Raw genomic sequence first — 18,845 nt, 5'->3', positions numbered from 1 at the left:
CCAGACATCCAAGGGGGTTACACTGTGAGTGGCGTTTATCAAATTTTGACTACTCCAAACGACCCTCCAGTGGGTGGAACGAATGATCTTGTCTGGCATAAGCAGGTTCCTCTGAAGGTATCCATTTTTGCATGGCGGTTGCTGCGGGACAGGTTACCAACCAGGACAAATCTTGTCAGAAGAGGTATGCTCAATGCCGAGTTAGCTTCGGCCCTTTATGGGGGCAAATCCGGTCGTGGATTGGTGTTTCTAGTGTTAACTCTATTGATATCTGTGACCATTTCCTTCAATTCATTCATTGTACAGGTCACTCGAGGAAGCGCAAATCCTTTCTTCAGCTGCTGTGATTACTTTGTGTCTGGGTAGTTTGGAATGAACGTAACAATAGAATATTTAATAATATTCAAACTACCATTGATCAATTATTATAAAAGATTAAATTTCATTCTTTACGGTGGTACAAGCTAATAATGTCTTGTTTGTGCATGACACTCAGATGTGGTGGTCGGACCCTATGTTATGTCTGGGTATCGACTGACCGTAATTTTGTAAATATTGTTTGACTTTTCTTTTTAAGGGGTGGCCTTCCAGTACATCTTGTGCTGAAATGGTTCCACTACCTATGTTTATATATTCCATTTTGATGTTTTCAAAAAATTATACTCACAAATGGGTAGCTTAGCCTCCTTCTTAGTCGAGCAAGACGTGAATTGCAATTGTAAAATCTTGAATTAAAATTGTAAAGATAACATCACACCAGTGTAAAATAAATGGGTATATAGTTGTAGAAAACGGGACCTTGATTCCGCATATATCTTTTTTTTTTTTTTATTTTATTTCCTTATCTCCCTTTGTTCCTCTTAACTTTATAATAAAATAAATTTATATAAGATCCCCACAATTTAGTAGGACACATTTAGTTTTCGGAAAATATTAGACCGTGTGGCTTTTTTTTTTTCCTTTTTAAACTCATGATCTTTTAAACTTTGCATGTCTCATGATATTCATAATTGTAATTTTGGTCGCTCATGATCTTTTTACACCAACAAGATAATACACCTTTTACATGCTGTGAAACTTTTAAGTTGTATTGATAATATATGATACAATTATACTTGGTATTTTTTATGATCATTGATACATTTGAGCAAATTAGTGAAAAAAGCTTTTTTTAGTGATTATAACTTACACATATTATCTTCCTTAAATTTAACTTATGAGACCTACCTTAAACGGCCGTTAAAAGGGCTTGAAACCAATTTCATGGGCTTCCCCGCTCGTGCGTGCTATATTCTCCTGAATTCTGCTCTTCTCCCAGCAAGTTTCACTCCCACCCAACTAAACTGACAAAAATACTCATGCGTTAGTTAACTAACGCAAGTGTAAAATTAATATAACTTAAAATTTCATTTATTTTACACATGTGTGACTTAAGTCACGTCACATGAGTTAACTCACGCAGGTGTTACACCCCGGGTGAGTTAACTCACGCTAAAGTTGCTTTAGTATTAGCGAGTGAAAAAGTTGCTTTTGGTAGCATCATAACTCATCTACAAGGACTTATAACAAGAATAAAAAGTGGTTTGACATGGATGTACCCTTCTAGAAAGTAAAGAAAAATTAAAATGTGAAATCATTAAAAAGACTAAACAGACAACCCTTGGGAAAATCAAGCAAAAAGCCAAGTTCTCTTTATAGTTGGTATTTTAGAAGTACGATTCCAATGAGATAAACAGTCACAGATCCACACTAAATGATATACCAAGGGTTTGTAATCGTTAAAGATGGTTTTGTTCACCGATAATCACCACTCCAAATAACATTTACTTAAAAAGATAGGTAAGCGTTAAAGATTGGGATGCAATTAGCCAATCACCCAATCAATATATATAAAACAAAATTGTTCCTAAAGTAAATACTATATCATCAATCATTTCACTACCTCTAGCAAGTCTTTCACTCGCTAGTACTAAAGCAACTTTTTCCTATGCCTTTGTGAATTAGCAAACTCACGCGGGGTGTAACACCTGCGTGAGTTAACTCATGCGGTGTGATTTAAGTTACACATGTGTAAAACAAAAGAAATTTTAAGTCATGTTAATTTTATACTTGCGTTAGTTAACTAACGTAAAGGTATTTTAGTCAGTTTTGCTGGATGGGAGCGAAATATGCTCGGAGAATAACATAATTCTATTCTTCTATACTATCTTCATGACGAGCACTTACATTACTAGCTCCCTCAACGTAAAAGGGAAAGAAACAAGGACTTACTCAACTCTATTGACTCTACTTACTTCCCTTACTGGACAGGATTATCAACTAAACAAACGACTTACTCGCTTGAGAGCTTAACTACTGCTTACTACAATTTTCACACTTAGAAAACTCACCTACTAACTAGCCCTTATACTCGTTCCATTTATTCCACTAGTCGGAGAAAGAGATTTTTTTTATCAATTAAAGGGACATTAATCAACATTTTATATAACCATACCAAAAGAGATTTGAACTTTGTATCTTGAAGTTAAAAAGCTAAACTCCTACCGTTAAGTTAGAACCTCAAGTGTATCAGTGGAAAAATATATCTTGAACTTTGGAAATTTAAAAAAATGCAATGTAAATGAATGAAATTCAAATAACTGGTTGTCATATACAGAGTTGTAGGGGAAAGAGAATACTCAAAGGTAGTATTAAAGATGCATCAAAAGAAAGAGTAAAATTTAAGATAGTACTTCTATCATGTGAATATCGTAAATTTTTTATATTGGTAATATGTGATGCATTTAAACTTGTTGACTTGTTGATACGTTGATTGTATTATAAGACAAAATCTAGACAAAATCTTGGAAGAGAAAAAAATAGTACTCCCACCATCCTACTATAATACTTGACACAATTGACCTTATTATACATGTCAATGCATAACTTTGAGCTTAAATATATTGAATAATATATTAGAAAAAATTATGAAAATTTGATATTTTGAAAATACTCATCGAGACGAATCTAACGACATCTTATATGATATTATTTATCTTTGTATATTATAGTAGAAAAATACAGTCAAAGTAAGTTAGGTCAAAATTCCACATTTTCAAATGATCATCTATTGCGGGACAAAGAGAGTATTAAATAAAAGAGAGGGGAACGTTTAAGACAAACTTTACTTCTATCACATGAACCATGTAAATTGTATTAGGAATATGCGACATAGTTAAACTTATTGACTTGCTGATACTTCCTCCGTTCCAAATTGTATGACGTTTTGGCCATTTCACACATATTAAGAAATGTAATTAATATTGTGTGGGGAAGAGAAATTATGAGCTGTTTTACAAAATTATCCTTAATAAATGGTATGGAAAAGATAAATGAAATAATTGAAAGAAGAGAGGGTAATTAATAGTTAAGGATATAATATGAAAAATAACATTAATATTTCATTGGTATTGTAAAGCGACATATAATTTGGGACAATTTTTTTTCCTTCCAAAGCGACATACAATTTGGGATGGAGGGAGTATATGATAGCATAACAAAACATAGTATATTTGAAGAAGAAATATGATATCCTTAAAATTTACAGTTGATGGGTAAAAAGATGGGGCTTAATTTGCTTGATAACTGTAGGACGAACATCTATGTGAAAGGGTAGCTTTCACCTTAAAACATATCAGTTCAAACCCAAACAATTTCAAAAGAGAATGGGATTAGAGAAACGCCACATGAGAAATCTTCTTATATATTAAAGTTAACCCGTAAGCTCTAATTTTAACCTAAACCCTATTCATGATTTTATTGTTTTAACCCTAATGCTCACACCTAATCTCCCATTTTCATGAACAACCCTAATGCTCACACCTAATCTCCTATTTTCATGAACAAAGCAAATCGGCATCGCTTTATTTCCCTTATTTCTTCAAAACAAATCGCCCTATTTCTTCACCAAAACAAATCGCCCTATTGGAATAAAAGGGTTTTGAAATATTATAGCAACATTTTTTTTGTTAATATTACACTTTTCATCCAAATTAGAACTAAACTCTCTTTGTTAAATATCTACCACAAAATGCACCAGAATTTTGCAATCTATATAAACAGGTGGAAGAAACATTTCAACAAACAGTTAAAGGGTATCATTTACGGTAAATGCCAAATATTCGATAAAAGGAAAATTTTTTAAATAGAACATTTTACATGTTGAGGTTAAGAATGAGCTATTTTTAGGTACATAATATAACATTAACATATAATTTTTACAAAAGAATGAAGCAACATTGTCAAAAAAAAAAAAAAAAAGATGAAGTAACATACCATTAATATAACATTGACATATAATTTTAATAAAAAAATGAAGTAACACACGATTGATAAAAATTAATATTTTTAAGGTGAATAAGTGTGGTGTTGAGGTTCGGATTCCAACATCTGCATATATTTGGGACCACATATTTCATTCTCTTTCATAGGCATTGAGATTTGTTTTTGTATACTACATCTACAATGTATATGACCCGTGCGACAGCACGGGTGGAAAGTCTAGTGCGAGGAAAAGGGTTTCTGAAACCCTAGCCGCGTTGGTAGCCCCGCACCGTTCGCTCCGATTCTGCAGCTCGATCAAGCTGCCGGACACCACATATGCGCTCAACATCATTCAACAGATTTGGGAATTTTGGATTTTACATTTTATAGCTGCACATTGTTTTTTTTTTTTTTTTTGAGTGTAAGCAAATTGTAAAAACTCATCATTCAACCGCATTGTGTCTTTTTTTTGTTACAATTAAATATTTATAATTTCATATATGTAACTACCGAACTAAAATTATTAAAATATTTCAAGTAAAAATAAAACATAATACTGTTTCACAATGATAGGAAGAGAAATTTCTCCTGGAATTTGGCTTGCAGGGATCGAACCACTGTTTCATTTTTTGGGTCCTAATACTGTTACTTATCTCATTTTTTGGGTCCTAATACCTTTTCACGGTAATGATTGTTATCAACACAGCGTTTTTAAAAGAATCAGATATGCAAAGATCATATAACTTATGGTCCAAGTCATTCAATACATTCTGCCAAATTCAATGCTTTATACATACACAAGGCCCCCCTCCTAAACAAACCTGGGATTCTCTTCTTGGGAAGAGGTGGCGGGAATAATAGAAATCAAGCAAACAACATCCACTACAATTAGGCAGTTCCAACATTTGTCTTGAAATTGCTAATATTACACAAAATTGTGCAAAAACCCGATTAAATGGCATAAACTGAAAGAATGATTATACATCACTATTCACAATGCTAAAGATACCTTACAAAATAATCTACCTACAAGAATTACTGACTACTAAACAAAAAATACATCATACATTTTGATTCGGTATATGGCATGAGCCAAGTACAACTATATCCCAGTATTGGGATTGTTCCCAGCAAGGATTAAAGAAATTTCTAACCCTCGGCTAAAAGCCTGGTTAAACATCAGGCGAGTTTGGAATGTCGATACAAATGGAAACCACGAAAAGAATGCAATGGGCACAAAGATGAGCATTCCCATGCCAGCATCATATAGACGTGCAAGCGACCGAATGAACTTCCATAGTCCTAGCCTTTTCATCACAGGCTTCCATGCAGCAGCAATCTATACAAAGGACAATCAACATTTAGGAATCAGAGTGATGCAAATGCATACAATTGAGATATTAAAACCATTGATACCAAATCAGCTCCCTTTCAGCACATTGAATAGTGTGCCACTTTGTTGAAATATATAATATTTTTTTTTATTGTTATTCTATTTTTTAATGGTTGTTTATTTTTCATTATATCACTCCTTAAATTAAGGAGTTGATTAGTTGTATTCTCTCCTATTAAAGGAGCACCATTTTCATTGAAATAAATTACTCTCAAGTTATAGAGAAATTTCAACATGGTATCAGAGCCCCCAATTTTTTTGGGGCTTTGCTTCCGCATAAACCCTAGCCACCATCATTACATTTTTTTTCTTTACTGGGTTTTCAGATCCAGCGTCAGTACTGTTCATACCGCGTGTACTGTTCACACTATTCATCTCAGCGGCACTGTTCATACGCGGTTACTGTTCACTCGTCACTATTCATTGGAAAAAAAATAAATTCAAACTTAGTAGTTTGCAGTATTTGAGTCGGATCAAAGAGTGAAAATTAAGGGGATGAATAAATCAAAGACCCGAAGAGAGAAGGCGCGGCAAAGGGTGATGATGGGTAAGACAATTTTTAACTCGTCAACCGAAGGTCTTGCACTCCAAGATACTTCTCATCAAGGGCAGCAGTCTTCCTCAAACTCACTTCCATCCACCAATGAACAACTGTACAATATTCTTGAGTCTCAAACTACTTCCCGTATGTTTTCTTTCGGTTCCATTGCCGAAAAAGATAATTTTTTAGAGTCAGCCCTTCTTAGTGTCAAACCAAGTCGTACTTGGATTGTTGATTCAGGTGCTACCGATCATATGACAGGAGAGTCTAGTATGTTTTCTTCATATAGTCCTTGTGCAGGTAATTTAAAAATTAAGATTGCCGATGGTTCTCTTTCAGCCGTGGCAGGAAAAGGTTCTGTCATTATTTCTCCATTATTAACTCTTCCAAGATGTTTTACATGTCCCAAATTTGTCGTATAACCTATTGTCTGTCAGTAAATTAATCCAGGATAAAAGGTGTCAAACTCATTTTTTTGATACTCATTGTTTGATTCAGGATTCAATCTCGGGGAAGATGATTGGCAATGCTAAGCTGAACGGAGGACTCTACTACCTTGAAGATAAACTTGAAACTGGACATCAACTTGGACAAATAAGTTCTTTCTCTGAATCCTTTTTTGTTTCAAATAATAAGGATGATGTTATGTTGTGGCATTTAAGATTGGGCCACCCAAGTTTCAAATATTTAAAAACTGTATTTCGAAAATTGTTTGTTGGCAAGGATTTTTCTTCTTTTCAATGTGAAATTTGTGAACTTGCAAAACATCACAGAAGTTCTTTTCCTGCCCAAACATATAAACCTTCAAAACCTTTTTCTATTATTCATAGTGATGTTTGGGGGCCTAATATGATTAATTCTTTATCCAACAAAAGATGGTTTATCACCTTTACTAATGATCATACTAGACTTTGTTGGGTATATTTATTAAAAGAAAAATCAGAGGTAGGACAAATTGTCAAGAATTTTATTTAATTAGTGCAGACTCAGTTTAATTCCACTATACAAGTTTTCAGAACTGACAATGGAACTGAATATTTTAACACAGTTTTAGGAAACTTTTTTTATGGAAAATGGGATAGTTCATCAAAGTACATGTGTTAACTCACCCCAACAAAATGGAATAGCGGAGAGGAAAAATAGGCACCTTCTTGAAGTGGCTAGAGCCTTACTTTTTTCCACTAAAGTTCCAAAATACTTATGGGGTGAGGCTGTTTTAACTGCTGCACATTTAATAAATCGTATGCCATCTCGTGTTTTAAACCTTAAGACTCCTCTCGAAACTTTTTTAAAATTCTTTCCAATTGCCTCTGTTGCAGCCAATTTGCCTCTAAAAATATTCGGATCCACTGCATTTGTCCATGAACACAAACAAATAGGCAAACTTGAACCTCGCGCTATTAAATGTATCTTTGTTGGATATTCCCCCACTCAAAAAGGATATAAATGTTTTGATCTCAATTCTAAACGGCTATTGGTAACTATGGATGTTACTTTTTTTGAAAATAAACCTTTTTTTGAGAGCAATCATCTTCAAGGGGGGAAATCAAATGAAGATTCATCTTATTTTTTTGAGGATTTAATTCTTTCCGAAAATATGTTTATGTCACATAGTTCTAGGCCATCTGTACCTATAGAAAATGCCCCAGATAATGTAAATGAATCTACTCCTTCCATGAGTGAGGATGTCACAGAATCAGGGGCAACAAACCAAAATTCTAATAATGACTCTTTGGAACCTAAAGATAATCAAGAATTGATTCAAATGTCACTACATGAACATCCTTATAATGAAACAGAAAGAAAGTTTGGAGAAGTTGAAGGAACTTGGAAAGGAGTAATTTATGGAAGAAAGAACCATGATAAGGTAGTAGAAGACTTGATTCCTCAGCATAGTCATGAATCTGAACCGAGGGAGAATCAACTTACAAAAACAAACAAAGGTAAAGGTAAAATTTCTCCTGATTTTCATGATCCTATTCTTGATGTTCCAATAGCTCATATGAAACCAGTTAGAGCTTGCACCAAGCACCCCATGTCTAGGTTCGTATCAAATTCAAATTTATCCTCCTCTTTTTCTGCATTTACCTCTCATTTGTCTTGTATAGAAATTCCAAAGAATGTACAGGCAGCTCTAAATGTTCCAAAGTGGAAGGAAGCTGTGTTTGAGGAGATGAGAACTCTTGAAAAGAATAACACTTGAAATGTTATGACTTTACCAGTTGGAAAGAGAACTGTGGGTTGTAAGTGGGTGTTTACCGTAAAATACAACTCTGACGGTTCAGTAGAAAGATATAAGGCAAGGCTGGTTGCTAAAGGATTTACTCAAACATAAGGCATGGACTATTCAGAAACTTTTGCTCCTGTTGCAAAGTTGAACACTATTAGGATCCTCTTATCTCTTGCTGCGAATTTGGATTGGCCTCTACATCAATTAGATGTAAAAAATGCATTTCTTAATGGTGAACTAGAAGAAGAAGTGTACATGGATGGTCCTCCAGGCTTTGAAGAAAAATTTGGGTCAAAGGTGTGCAAATTGAAAAAATCTCTTTATGGTTTAAAGCAGTCTCCAAGAGCTTGGTTTGAAAAGTTTACTAAATCAGTAAAGAAACAAGGATACACTCAAGGGGAATCAGATCACACTTTATTCGTAAAGTACACTCCTGGTGGGAAAATTACTATTCTAATTGTTTATGTTGATGATATAGTTCTTACCGGAGATGATGTGACAGAAATGGAGAGACTAAAGAGAAACCTCGCAGCAGAGATTGAAATCAAAGACTTGGGATCTCTAAAGTACTTTCTTGGCATGGAAATAGCTAGATCAAAGAAAGGAATATCAGTGTCGCAACGGAAGTATGTTCTTGATCTCTTACAAGAAACGGGTATGAGTGGATGTAGACCTGCTGATACTCCCATGGATCCAAATTTGAAACTTTGGGAAAAAGGGGACACACCTGTCGACTCAGGAAGATACCAAAGGTTAGTTGGGAAATTGATTTACTTGGCACATACAAGGCCTGACATTGCTTTCCCCGTTAGTGTTGTTAGTCAATTTATGCATGCCCCTTATGAAGAACACCTTGATGCCGTCTATAGAATTCTGAGATATTTGAAGGCTGCCCTCGGAAAAGGCCTATTCTTTGGCAAAACCAATGATAGAGATGTGGCTATTTTTACTGATGCTGATTGGGCAGGATCCATTACAGATAGAAAGTCGACTTCAGGTTATTGTACCTATGTGTGGGGAAACTTGGTAACATGGAGAAGTAAGAAGCAAGGTGTAGTTGCTAGAAGCAGTGCAGAGGCTGAGTTTAGAGCAATGGCCCAAGGAATTTGTGAGGGTCTTTGGATTCATCGAGTTCTAAAGGAGCTAAAGATGACAGTAGAACTTCCATTGAAATTATATTGTGACAACAAGGCCGCAATAAGTATAGCTCATAATCCAGTTCAACATGATCGAACAAAGCATATTGAAATCGATCGTCACTTTATAAAAGAGAAATTAGATTCTGGAATACTCTGTCTACCTTTTGTGCCTTCAAATCAGCAAACAGCTGATATTTTGACCAAGAGCTTAGCAAGGACAAGTTTTGAGCATCTCATAAGCAAGTTGGGCATGATTGATATCTATGCACCAACTTGAGGGGGGGTGTTGAAATATATAATATTTCTTTTTATTGTTATTCTATTTTTTAATGGTTGTTTATTTTTCATTATATCACTCCTTAAATTAAGGAGTTGATTAATTGTATTCTCTCCTATAAAAGGAGCACCATTTTCATTGAAATAAATTACTCTCGAGTTATAGAGAAATTTCAACACACTTACAAAAAATGTCTGGACAAGTGTGTAGGATTCCAGATGTCAAATAACAAAATAGTCTAAATACCTTAAGAATCTATTTATAGGTGAGGATAAAAGCAATATAAGTTTGACACACATAGAATCAAACTACAATGCAGGATTCCAAAGACTACCTACTGATTTCAAGCATGTGATCCAACAGCGGAAAGATAAAATAACTAATAAACACATTGCATCAGAGGAAAAGAGAACGCACCGATAAAATTCCCCATCCAGTAGGAATGAATGCTAAAATAGAAGCAAATACGTCCGGTACAGATAGGTCAGTTAATATAATTGCTACAACCAAACCAGCCAGTGCCAACAAAAGGGACAATCCTTGTACAAACCGCAACACAAGTTGGAAATTGACTGATATCTTCTGGCTAAAGGTGAATACCTATTGTGCAAGGATACAAGATAGACTCGAATCAAAATTAGCAACATACACAAGTAATCTAAGACCACATTATTCAATTTCGCACCTTAAAAAGAATTATTAGCACTGCCAACACGACCCATGATAATCCATAAACCTGTATAAAATGGCAAAAATAAGCAATCAGTTGACTAACCTGCACATATTCTGTAAGAGAGGTCGAATATAAAATAAATTAAGGAACAATTCTGTTGTATTGTGCAAAAAACTCGTTTAGTTTCTATTGTTTCCTTTTTTTTTTACAGATTTAGTTTTACTTGATTTAGTTTCCCATGTCAGAACCATCATTGCAGTTACATAGACCCTTGGCCACCTACTCCTCCAGCAAATCCAATGTGCTTAGAATGGCTTCAGAAACAAAGATTACTATCAGAAATACGGTAGCCACGATCTACCACTGTCAACCACCTCAAATTAAAGGCAACCCTACTTGGTAAAGCCAATTCTTCCACACCCAGACAAATAACTAACACGAAAAAATCTGCCATGGTTTCCACATAACACCATCTTGTTAGTGTCAGCCATCTATCTTTGTTGAGTTTCACCCATTCTACAATTTTGTTAAAATCCCAGGCAAATAATAAGGATTTGCTGGAGGGATCTCTTGGATCTGAAAGTCTATACTGTTTTCAAGATTTCGGGTGGTCTCAGCTAGACTCCAAGCGTGGGTTGGAATTTGGAATGCACTAATTGATGTTTCTGCTGTTCCCTTCCGAATTTCAAGTATGTGCATCTTCCTATAGACTACACCCATTGGCACATTAAATTAGGTCTTATACATACTGTCTCTCTCACACACACACACACACACGTTCTTAAATGCAAAGCCATATCTTGTTATATTTCCAACGTACTAAAACAGCTGAACGACTTTGTTCAACATGCTCTCTGGTTAAGGCTAAAACAGCCACTCTTTTAGCATAACTTAGTAATTTCACAAAACTTCTTTTATTTAACAGTTGGAAACAAAAGAATAAATATTTTAAATTAATAAAAATTCAAACGAAAAACAGATGAGACATAAACATACCGTCAATGAAGTATCAGTTCCTTTTATGTTAAGCTTATACACAATGCCATATTGGAAAATGAAAAATCTCAGACTCAGGATGGTCTCTGCAATCCTTGAACCCAAGCTCCTGATATGAGCCTGCAGATGAAATAATTGCAAAATAGCTTATCTTGTTGTCATAATTGGTCTTTTTTTTTCTGATAGGAGCCTCTTAAATAGTTAGTCGACTATGATGAGTTAGTTAACCCCATAGCAGTTCAGTTCCTGACAATTTCTTTCATAAATGACCAAAGTTATTAATGACAAGGTTAAAAAGAAAAATAAAAGCAAGAAATACATTTCAAAATAATGTATGAAAAATATTGCATACCAGTTCTTCTTCCCACCAAGCTTCCCAGCTTTCTTCTCCCTTAACACCAATTCCACCTCTGTAAAGTAGCCAATTTGTCCAGTCTCGGAAGTCTACCACTACCCTAAAATACACAATAAGAGAGAAATTCAGTAGATGAGAGGCATACCTCAAAGGAAATGAAAGTTGATAGATTGTGAGATTGCCGGAATAAAAAAATTCTTGTTTACTAGCTTCAGAGAGCTTTGAGGTCTTATTTATAGAGTAGAATTAAACTTGCCAATCAAGGCTTTATAGAGTAGAATTAAACTTGCCAATCAAGGCTTAACAGCTTCGTAGGTGTATAACTCTCTAACTGACTACAGAACGCTAACTACAGAAAATTGCATATTAGAAGAATATTTATAACATATGCAACTATTTCAACAGAGGCATTGCAAAGGCAGCTTAGATAATACTTACTTTTGCCACTCAAATCCTGAAGGGTTGAATAAATAGGGAGCAAACAACCAGGATAGAGCCATAAACCAACTGCTTATGCTTAGAAGAATGTATGACAGTGCACCACCATCATTGTAGCCATAAGCAAGATATACTATCAATAGAAGTACCACTTCCAACCTGAATACAAGAAGATAAAGGATTATGATTATTCCATTCAAGGTATAGGTTTATAAGGAACTTTAAAGACAACGCAATCTACACAAGAATAATTTCATAAGCAAGAATGGGAGGTAAGGGATTCAGAAGTTTCATAGCATTTAAATTTAGCAATTCTTGAAAAATAAGGATGGGCAATAATAAATAACCAAGACTGCTTAATCACTCTTTGTCTAAAAACCAGGGGGGGTTGAGTCGCTCAGCTGGTTTGAGCCTAGGGATAAGGAGTTGGAAGTCCTGGGTTAAAACCCGAACGGAGGAAAAAGCCAATCTAGCAACAAATTACTAACATTTGCCATTAAAAAATAAAAACTGTCTAAAAACTAGGTATTTTCCCAAGTGAAATTTCTTAAGTTCTAATGGACACTCACCAAGTTATACTTGGAAAAGCATACATCAAGGCCTTCAAGTGAGCTAGTCTGTGGAGTTGGTTCAGGTCACGCAATCAACATTTGGAAGAACAAGTGGTTGCCTCTCCAAAATGGATACAAAGCATGGCCCCCAGAGCCAGAAAAATTACAAATCGGCTATGTTTTTAATTTATCTTACATGGACTTCGAAGTAAACAGAGGTTGTTTGATCTAACAATGAGGTTGAATATCATTGTCTTGCTACCACTACTGTGGAACTAAACAGATGGAATGCAATTGCTTCATCAGACAATTCTATCCTCCAAGCCAATTAACACACATGGAGTTCGACTATTTTGATACATACAAAGAAATCGAAATAATATCACCATGTTTTGCATATCCCTTCTCAAGAGCATTATCTTATTCAAGGTTCCTTAAATAAAGGGATAAACTCAAGATGCCAGATTTCTGCACTAGCTCTTGGGGAACAGGAGGAGAGGAGGGGGTGATGCATAAGTGTACTCATAATGCAGTGTGAATACCACTGCTACTCTGTTCAGTAAGGCCGTTTGTTTGTTTGTACAGTTTTCTGTTGGCACCTGTTCAATTTACTTAGTTTGAGTTGCTACAGCAAATGCAGTAACTGTTGATTATTCATTCTTGCAAGAAATTGTAGTTCATCACTCTATACAAGCAGTATTTTACATTTAATCATACACAGAAAATCACAGAACTTAACAACTAGCATTTCTCTCAATTTTGATCTCTATAGTTCTCTCAAGGAAGAAACCTAACTGTAAACTGATAAGGGCAAAATATATTGCACATATGTAGAGTCAACTTAGAGAAACAATGAGCCTCACCCTTTAACAAAATGACTACGAGAGTAGAGTCTGTAATTTTCAGAAAACTTGATATGGCGAACTACAAATCCTCGGCCTGTCGCTTGATACTGTTGACACAAACATATTAGCAAATTATAAAAGAAATGGAGTAAAAGAGGGCATAAAGTTGGTACACAAACCCTTGCACCGCCATGAAGAATTGTTCGTCCAAAATAATGGGTTCTTGTACCCAAAGAAAAAGTGAAAAAAACAGTGCAGAGCTGAAACTGCATTGTGATGAAATTGACAACAGCCTGCAGACAAAAAAAAAGTTTGACTTTTTTGGATGGATCCATTTTCACAAAATATCATTCAATATAGAAGTTAAAAGTAGAATTAAAAGCGAAAGAAAACCAGAGCACTTGGTTTTATAGTCATAACAAATTTTTGAGATGAAACACTGGCTTGGTATATTTTGTTTCCCGTGTTTTCTTTGGTTATACTATTAAGATAAAGCCATACAAACAGACACACTTACCCTCAAGAAGCCTTGTTCAAGAACGAAGCCCAAGACCATTGGCACAGCAGTGAATATACCAATTTGGAAGAGAAACTGTGTATTCAAAGCAGCACTCAGAGCAGTATTCTTGGTTATCTTAGCCCTTTCTTCAATTATTTCACCAACACCAGAAAGTGCCTAGTACAAAAATGTTCCTTTAGTTAGCTCTGTTAAAACGGATAGCGTTTACTTAAGTATAAGACTCTTCTGGCTGATCAAACAAGACGATCAAAGCATGAAGAGTCGTATACAAAAATGTTCCTTTACTTTGTTCAATTATTCTGATCTTTTTCTTTCACTTAAGTAACATAAAGCTAAAAAATGTACAAACATCATAGCATGAAGAGATCCAACTTACCAAATACGTTTTTCCATAAAGAAAGGCATAAACTGTCAGCACCGTTAACTGCAAGGTGATACAGAAAAAAAAATCATCAAGTGAAAAAGATCTTAGACAAACAATATACACATATATGAGGAATCAAATTCACCGGTACAATACTTTAGTACGGTTACACCATAACTTTTTAAATAGAATGTGAATTTTGTTAATTCAACCATTGAATTAAAACTATTAATTATCTGGATTATTGGAGTTGAATACTAATCTGAAGTGTATGGAATGTGTATGGAATGCTAATCATAATTTATCTTAATGAAATGTTGAATTTATTTTTAACAACATAAAATTTTATAGATGTGGCTAGTAAGAGAGTATCTTCTCTAATAATGTACTTCTGGTTGTATTGTATTATTTCCTTTATGATCAGTTGTCGTTCAAATATTTCTAAAAACTGGTTTTGTGGGGCCAATCCTCAACCTCAAACACCGGTTTTGTGGGGTTGTGTTATGTCCAACCACAAATTCTAAGATGGTCAGAGCCTGGTTCAAGATCCACCGGGCCACCTACTATCAGATTTCCGCAATCAGGCCACCCATCATTTATATCCACGCACCAAACCCAATAGTGATGAGCATGAGGGGGGGTGTTAAAGAGTCCCACATTGGATAAGAGATGGTATGAACAAGTGTTTATAAGTGGGGGTAATCATGACCTCAAAAACCGGTTTTGTGAGGTTGTGTTCTCAAGACACCTATCAACAACCTCAGTTTGGCCATTTGTTTTAGGGTGGTATTTTGCACTGAATTTAAAATTAGTATCTTCCAACTTGAACAATTCAGTCCATAAATGATTCAGAAAAATCTTGCCTCTATCTGAAACTACAGTGGTAGAAAAAGAAAGGAAACGGACAGTCTTTTGGAGGAACAATTCTGCTGTCTTTGTGAATGTAAGATCAATATAAAGTTAGCATACTTAGTGAATCTGTCAACCACAATCAGAATAAGAGTCTACCAACATTCACGGGTCAGAAGTTAGCCAATTGGATATTTATTTCTCATTCACAGACCAAGCACATCAAGGACCCCTTTACCAAGACCAATATGTTCAAAGCCAAACCTATCTCTTCACCCATGGTATGTGGGTTCAACCTACAGAAACATTGAGCTGGTCATCTACTCCCAGACACTTCATTTGACAGGTGCATTGGAAACACTATGAGACAATCACAAGGTCTATGAAGAGGATTATCAGATACCTCAGTCAACTTGAGGCTTCCTGAACATCATTTAGTTGTTGTTAAGAGGATTATCAGATACCTCAAAGGTACTATTCACTGTGGGCTGCAACTGTTTCTTGTTAATCTTCTCGGCTTACATTGTAGGGCATGTTGACTCTGATACTTATGTATAGACTTGGATCAGTATTATATGAGACTCCAACTCTAAATATTGTTTCTTTATTCTTTACTAGCATTGATACCTCTGTCTGCTTTTTTTTATTGTGCTAACACATTTAATTTTTTTTTACTGTGCTAACACGTTTAAATTATGGGGCCTTAAATTATATGTATATATATTTCTTCAAAAAAAAAAATTATATGTATATATGTTTTTTGACTTTTAAATAGCAATAAACTATGTTTTTCTTTTACCAACAATATAACAAATATGATAAAAATTCTTATCTTTTTCAATAACACCAATAATATAGCATTCTTAAAAGCAAATTTGATATAACTGGAAAAATATAAAATCCAGCCCAAAAAAATCTTGTATTTCCTTTATATAATGTTAATAGATTACATCCAGCATTATTTCAATCTGATCCCTGACCCTGTGCATTTATCAATCAAAACAATAATTAAATGTGACACATAAATGGCATACCATGGTACAAAAGTAGTATCCAACTGTTGTGAAGTAAAAAGACATCATCCGGAAGAAATCAAAAAGTTGCCCAAGTCGGTATATATCCCGACTCAGGACTTGTTCACCGTTACCACTTGAAACTTTCCCCTCGAATAGTGCAATCTGATTGAGGCCCACATCCCTTCCCTTACCAACCTGTATATTTTATCATTAGAGGTGGGTTTGTAGAAGATACAACTTTAAATAACAAGCCTCACCTGAATATATTCATGATGAGTAATGTTTCCTTGACGCAAGGTTGAATTGAATCCTGTGTATTAACAAGAAACCAAAGAAGAAAATGATGGGGAAAATGGAAACAATAGCAATCAAAAATAGCAATAAAAAAAATGCAGACATTCAGTTTAGGTTATTCAAAATTCAGTGATTCTTAAAGAAATGAGGCCAGAATCATAATTGTAATCTATACTGTCAATATCAAATATAAAGACCAATATCATGTGTAGCATAGCGTAGTGACCCTTAGGCACCAGGTGAGATGTTGTACTAACAAGAAATCCTTATAAATACCATTACCACCAGCATTTTTTTTAAAAGCATATTTTACATGGTAATATGCCTACAATCATTGAATATGGTTAACTTTTAGAATAGGTACACCTTGAATTGCAACTATTATTCAATGAATTATTCATAAAATAATTTTGTAGCCATTAGATTTCCAAGAAAGCTCAAGCATTTTAAGTGTAGAACGTGACCAGAATATGAGATTATAACATTTTGCAGCTTCACCAGAACAACCAAAATTCTATGAAGCAAAGTCAACTGCTATACCTGAGTAGATATCTTCGCTAATATTGATAACACGGGAAGCCTTGCTGATACCACCGCGGGTTATGTGGAAGACTCTATCAAAAACATCAGGATGACCATAATGCATACGAACTCTGAACAGATCAAAATTAACATGTTACAGCTTCCCTTAATTTGGATATGAACAAGTGAAATGATTATTTAAAATAAATGGGCTTACTTCAAAGGATTTGCTAAAACCCGCTGACCCAAAGTCACAAAACTTGTTTCTTGATTGGACATGAATGAAGCCAAAGATGACACACTGGACAGTAACATGAAAACTCGCTCAAACATAAATCCAAATCAAGTCAAAAAGGGATATCAAATCGCAAAACTTTAAATACACATACCTTCCAGTAAATACATGCTCTCTTACACCAAGTATGGTGGGAGGACGAAGACCATGATCAGAATGAAATTCCTCCAGAAGATTCCTCATCTTCAGAGCCTCCTCAAAATAGTTATCCTATAATAAAATACTGTTAAGCATAAAATAGAGAGAATTGTATAGATAAGAGAGAAAATCTCAATCTAAAATTGTTATTTCTAATGTTCTGAATCGCATTAGTTAGCTCAGACTTAACTCTGTAACAAAGTAACCATGCCCATCAGTAATAGACTAACACCAAATGTGAAACGAACTCAAGGAGTGTTCTAGAACTCTGTTCTTAATGATACACAATAAAATTAGCCGAGTGCATGACATGCACTTCTATCATCCCCTCATACTCAGGGTGGTTGTCTTTAAGTAAACAGGAATGTGGATTAGACTAAAGCATAGTAAGGATATCAGGCCACTTGATCAAGTGCGGTAATGTGAAATACTATGGCTGAAGATCAATTTGGGAGACTTAATGATAAAGTGGGATGAACCAGTAAGATTTTATTGTGTTAATAAATTTACAATTAGCATAGCTGATAATCCAGTGCTGCACGTCTGAACCAAACATATTGAAGTTGACAGGCACTTCATCATAGAAAAATTAGATAGTGGCCTAATTTGTACCCCATATATCTCCTCCCAAGGCAACCATGCAGATCTTCTGACTAAGGGGCTGAACAGCATCAACTTTGAAAGTATTGTTTCCAAGCTGAGAATTATATATGTTCTAGGTCATGTATGTTTGTAATTATTAGTAATAATTATATTCATACCATTAGGTTTAGAATAGTCTATTTAAACAAATTAGTGCACGTACTTTATTCATAACTTTGAAATATATTCAGATATATTTTCTACAAGATCAATACAACTAGGAGGGACATACATAATAGGGAATACAATATAATACTTATTCGTGTCAAATGTTAAATCAGCCATCACCTGATTCATGTCAATTGTTTGAACTGCATTCCCACGCGTAAATATAATGGCATGATTTTGATTCTCAGGTTTCCCTTCACCAAGTTTGGGATTTCCAGGTAATTTCACCGAGTATATTTCCTATGACATCAAAAGGGTTTAATTAAAGGAGTGAAAAATGCAATGGAATCCTAATGT

General features: G+C 34.8%; 1 protein-coding gene across 3 annotated transcripts in view; it reads right to left on the bottom strand.

The window, feature by feature from the left end:
* Positions 1-5,160: 5,160 nt before the first annotated feature.
* LOC11419593 (callose synthase 9) overlaps positions 5,161-18,845 on the bottom strand; it is a 42,689-nt gene continuing 29,004 nt past the window's right edge. For 2 of the 3 annotated variants that reach the window (XM_013615050.3, XM_024773197.2), the window contains exons 37-52: positions 18,669-18,788; positions 17,695-17,810; positions 17,523-17,606; positions 17,324-17,436; positions 16,747-16,799; positions 16,508-16,684; positions 14,637-14,684; positions 14,258-14,416; positions 13,920-14,033; positions 13,759-13,847; positions 12,345-12,503; positions 11,904-12,006; positions 11,552-11,671; positions 10,568-10,618; positions 10,300-10,482; positions 5,405-5,641 (exon numbers count right to left, since the gene is read on the bottom strand). In XM_013615050.3, the coding sequence (XP_013470504.1) occupies positions 5,405-5,641; positions 10,300-10,482; positions 10,568-10,618; positions 11,552-11,671; positions 11,904-12,006; positions 12,345-12,503; positions 13,759-13,847; positions 13,920-14,033; positions 14,258-14,416; positions 14,637-14,684; positions 16,508-16,684; positions 16,747-16,799; positions 17,324-17,436; positions 17,523-17,606; positions 17,695-17,810; positions 18,669-18,788 (1,926 nt within the window). Of the gene's footprint in view, positions 5,642-10,299; positions 10,483-10,567; positions 10,619-11,551; positions 11,672-11,903; positions 12,007-12,344; positions 12,504-13,758; positions 13,848-13,919; positions 14,034-14,257; positions 14,417-14,636; positions 14,685-16,507; positions 16,685-16,746; positions 16,800-17,323; positions 17,437-17,522; positions 17,607-17,694; positions 17,811-18,668; positions 18,789-18,845 lie in introns of all 3 variants that reach the window. The other variant, XM_024773209.2, reaches the window with a different exon arrangement.

Source organism: Medicago truncatula, chromosome 1 (genome assembly GCF_003473485.1).
Source record: "Medicago truncatula cultivar Jemalong A17 chromosome 1, MtrunA17r5.0-ANR, whole genome shotgun sequence".
NCBI classification, from domain to species: domain Eukaryota; kingdom Viridiplantae; phylum Streptophyta; class Magnoliopsida; order Fabales; family Fabaceae; genus Medicago; species Medicago truncatula.
The sequence above is the reverse complement of the archived record's forward strand: the minus strand, read 5'-3'. Positions and strand labels throughout refer to the sequence as shown.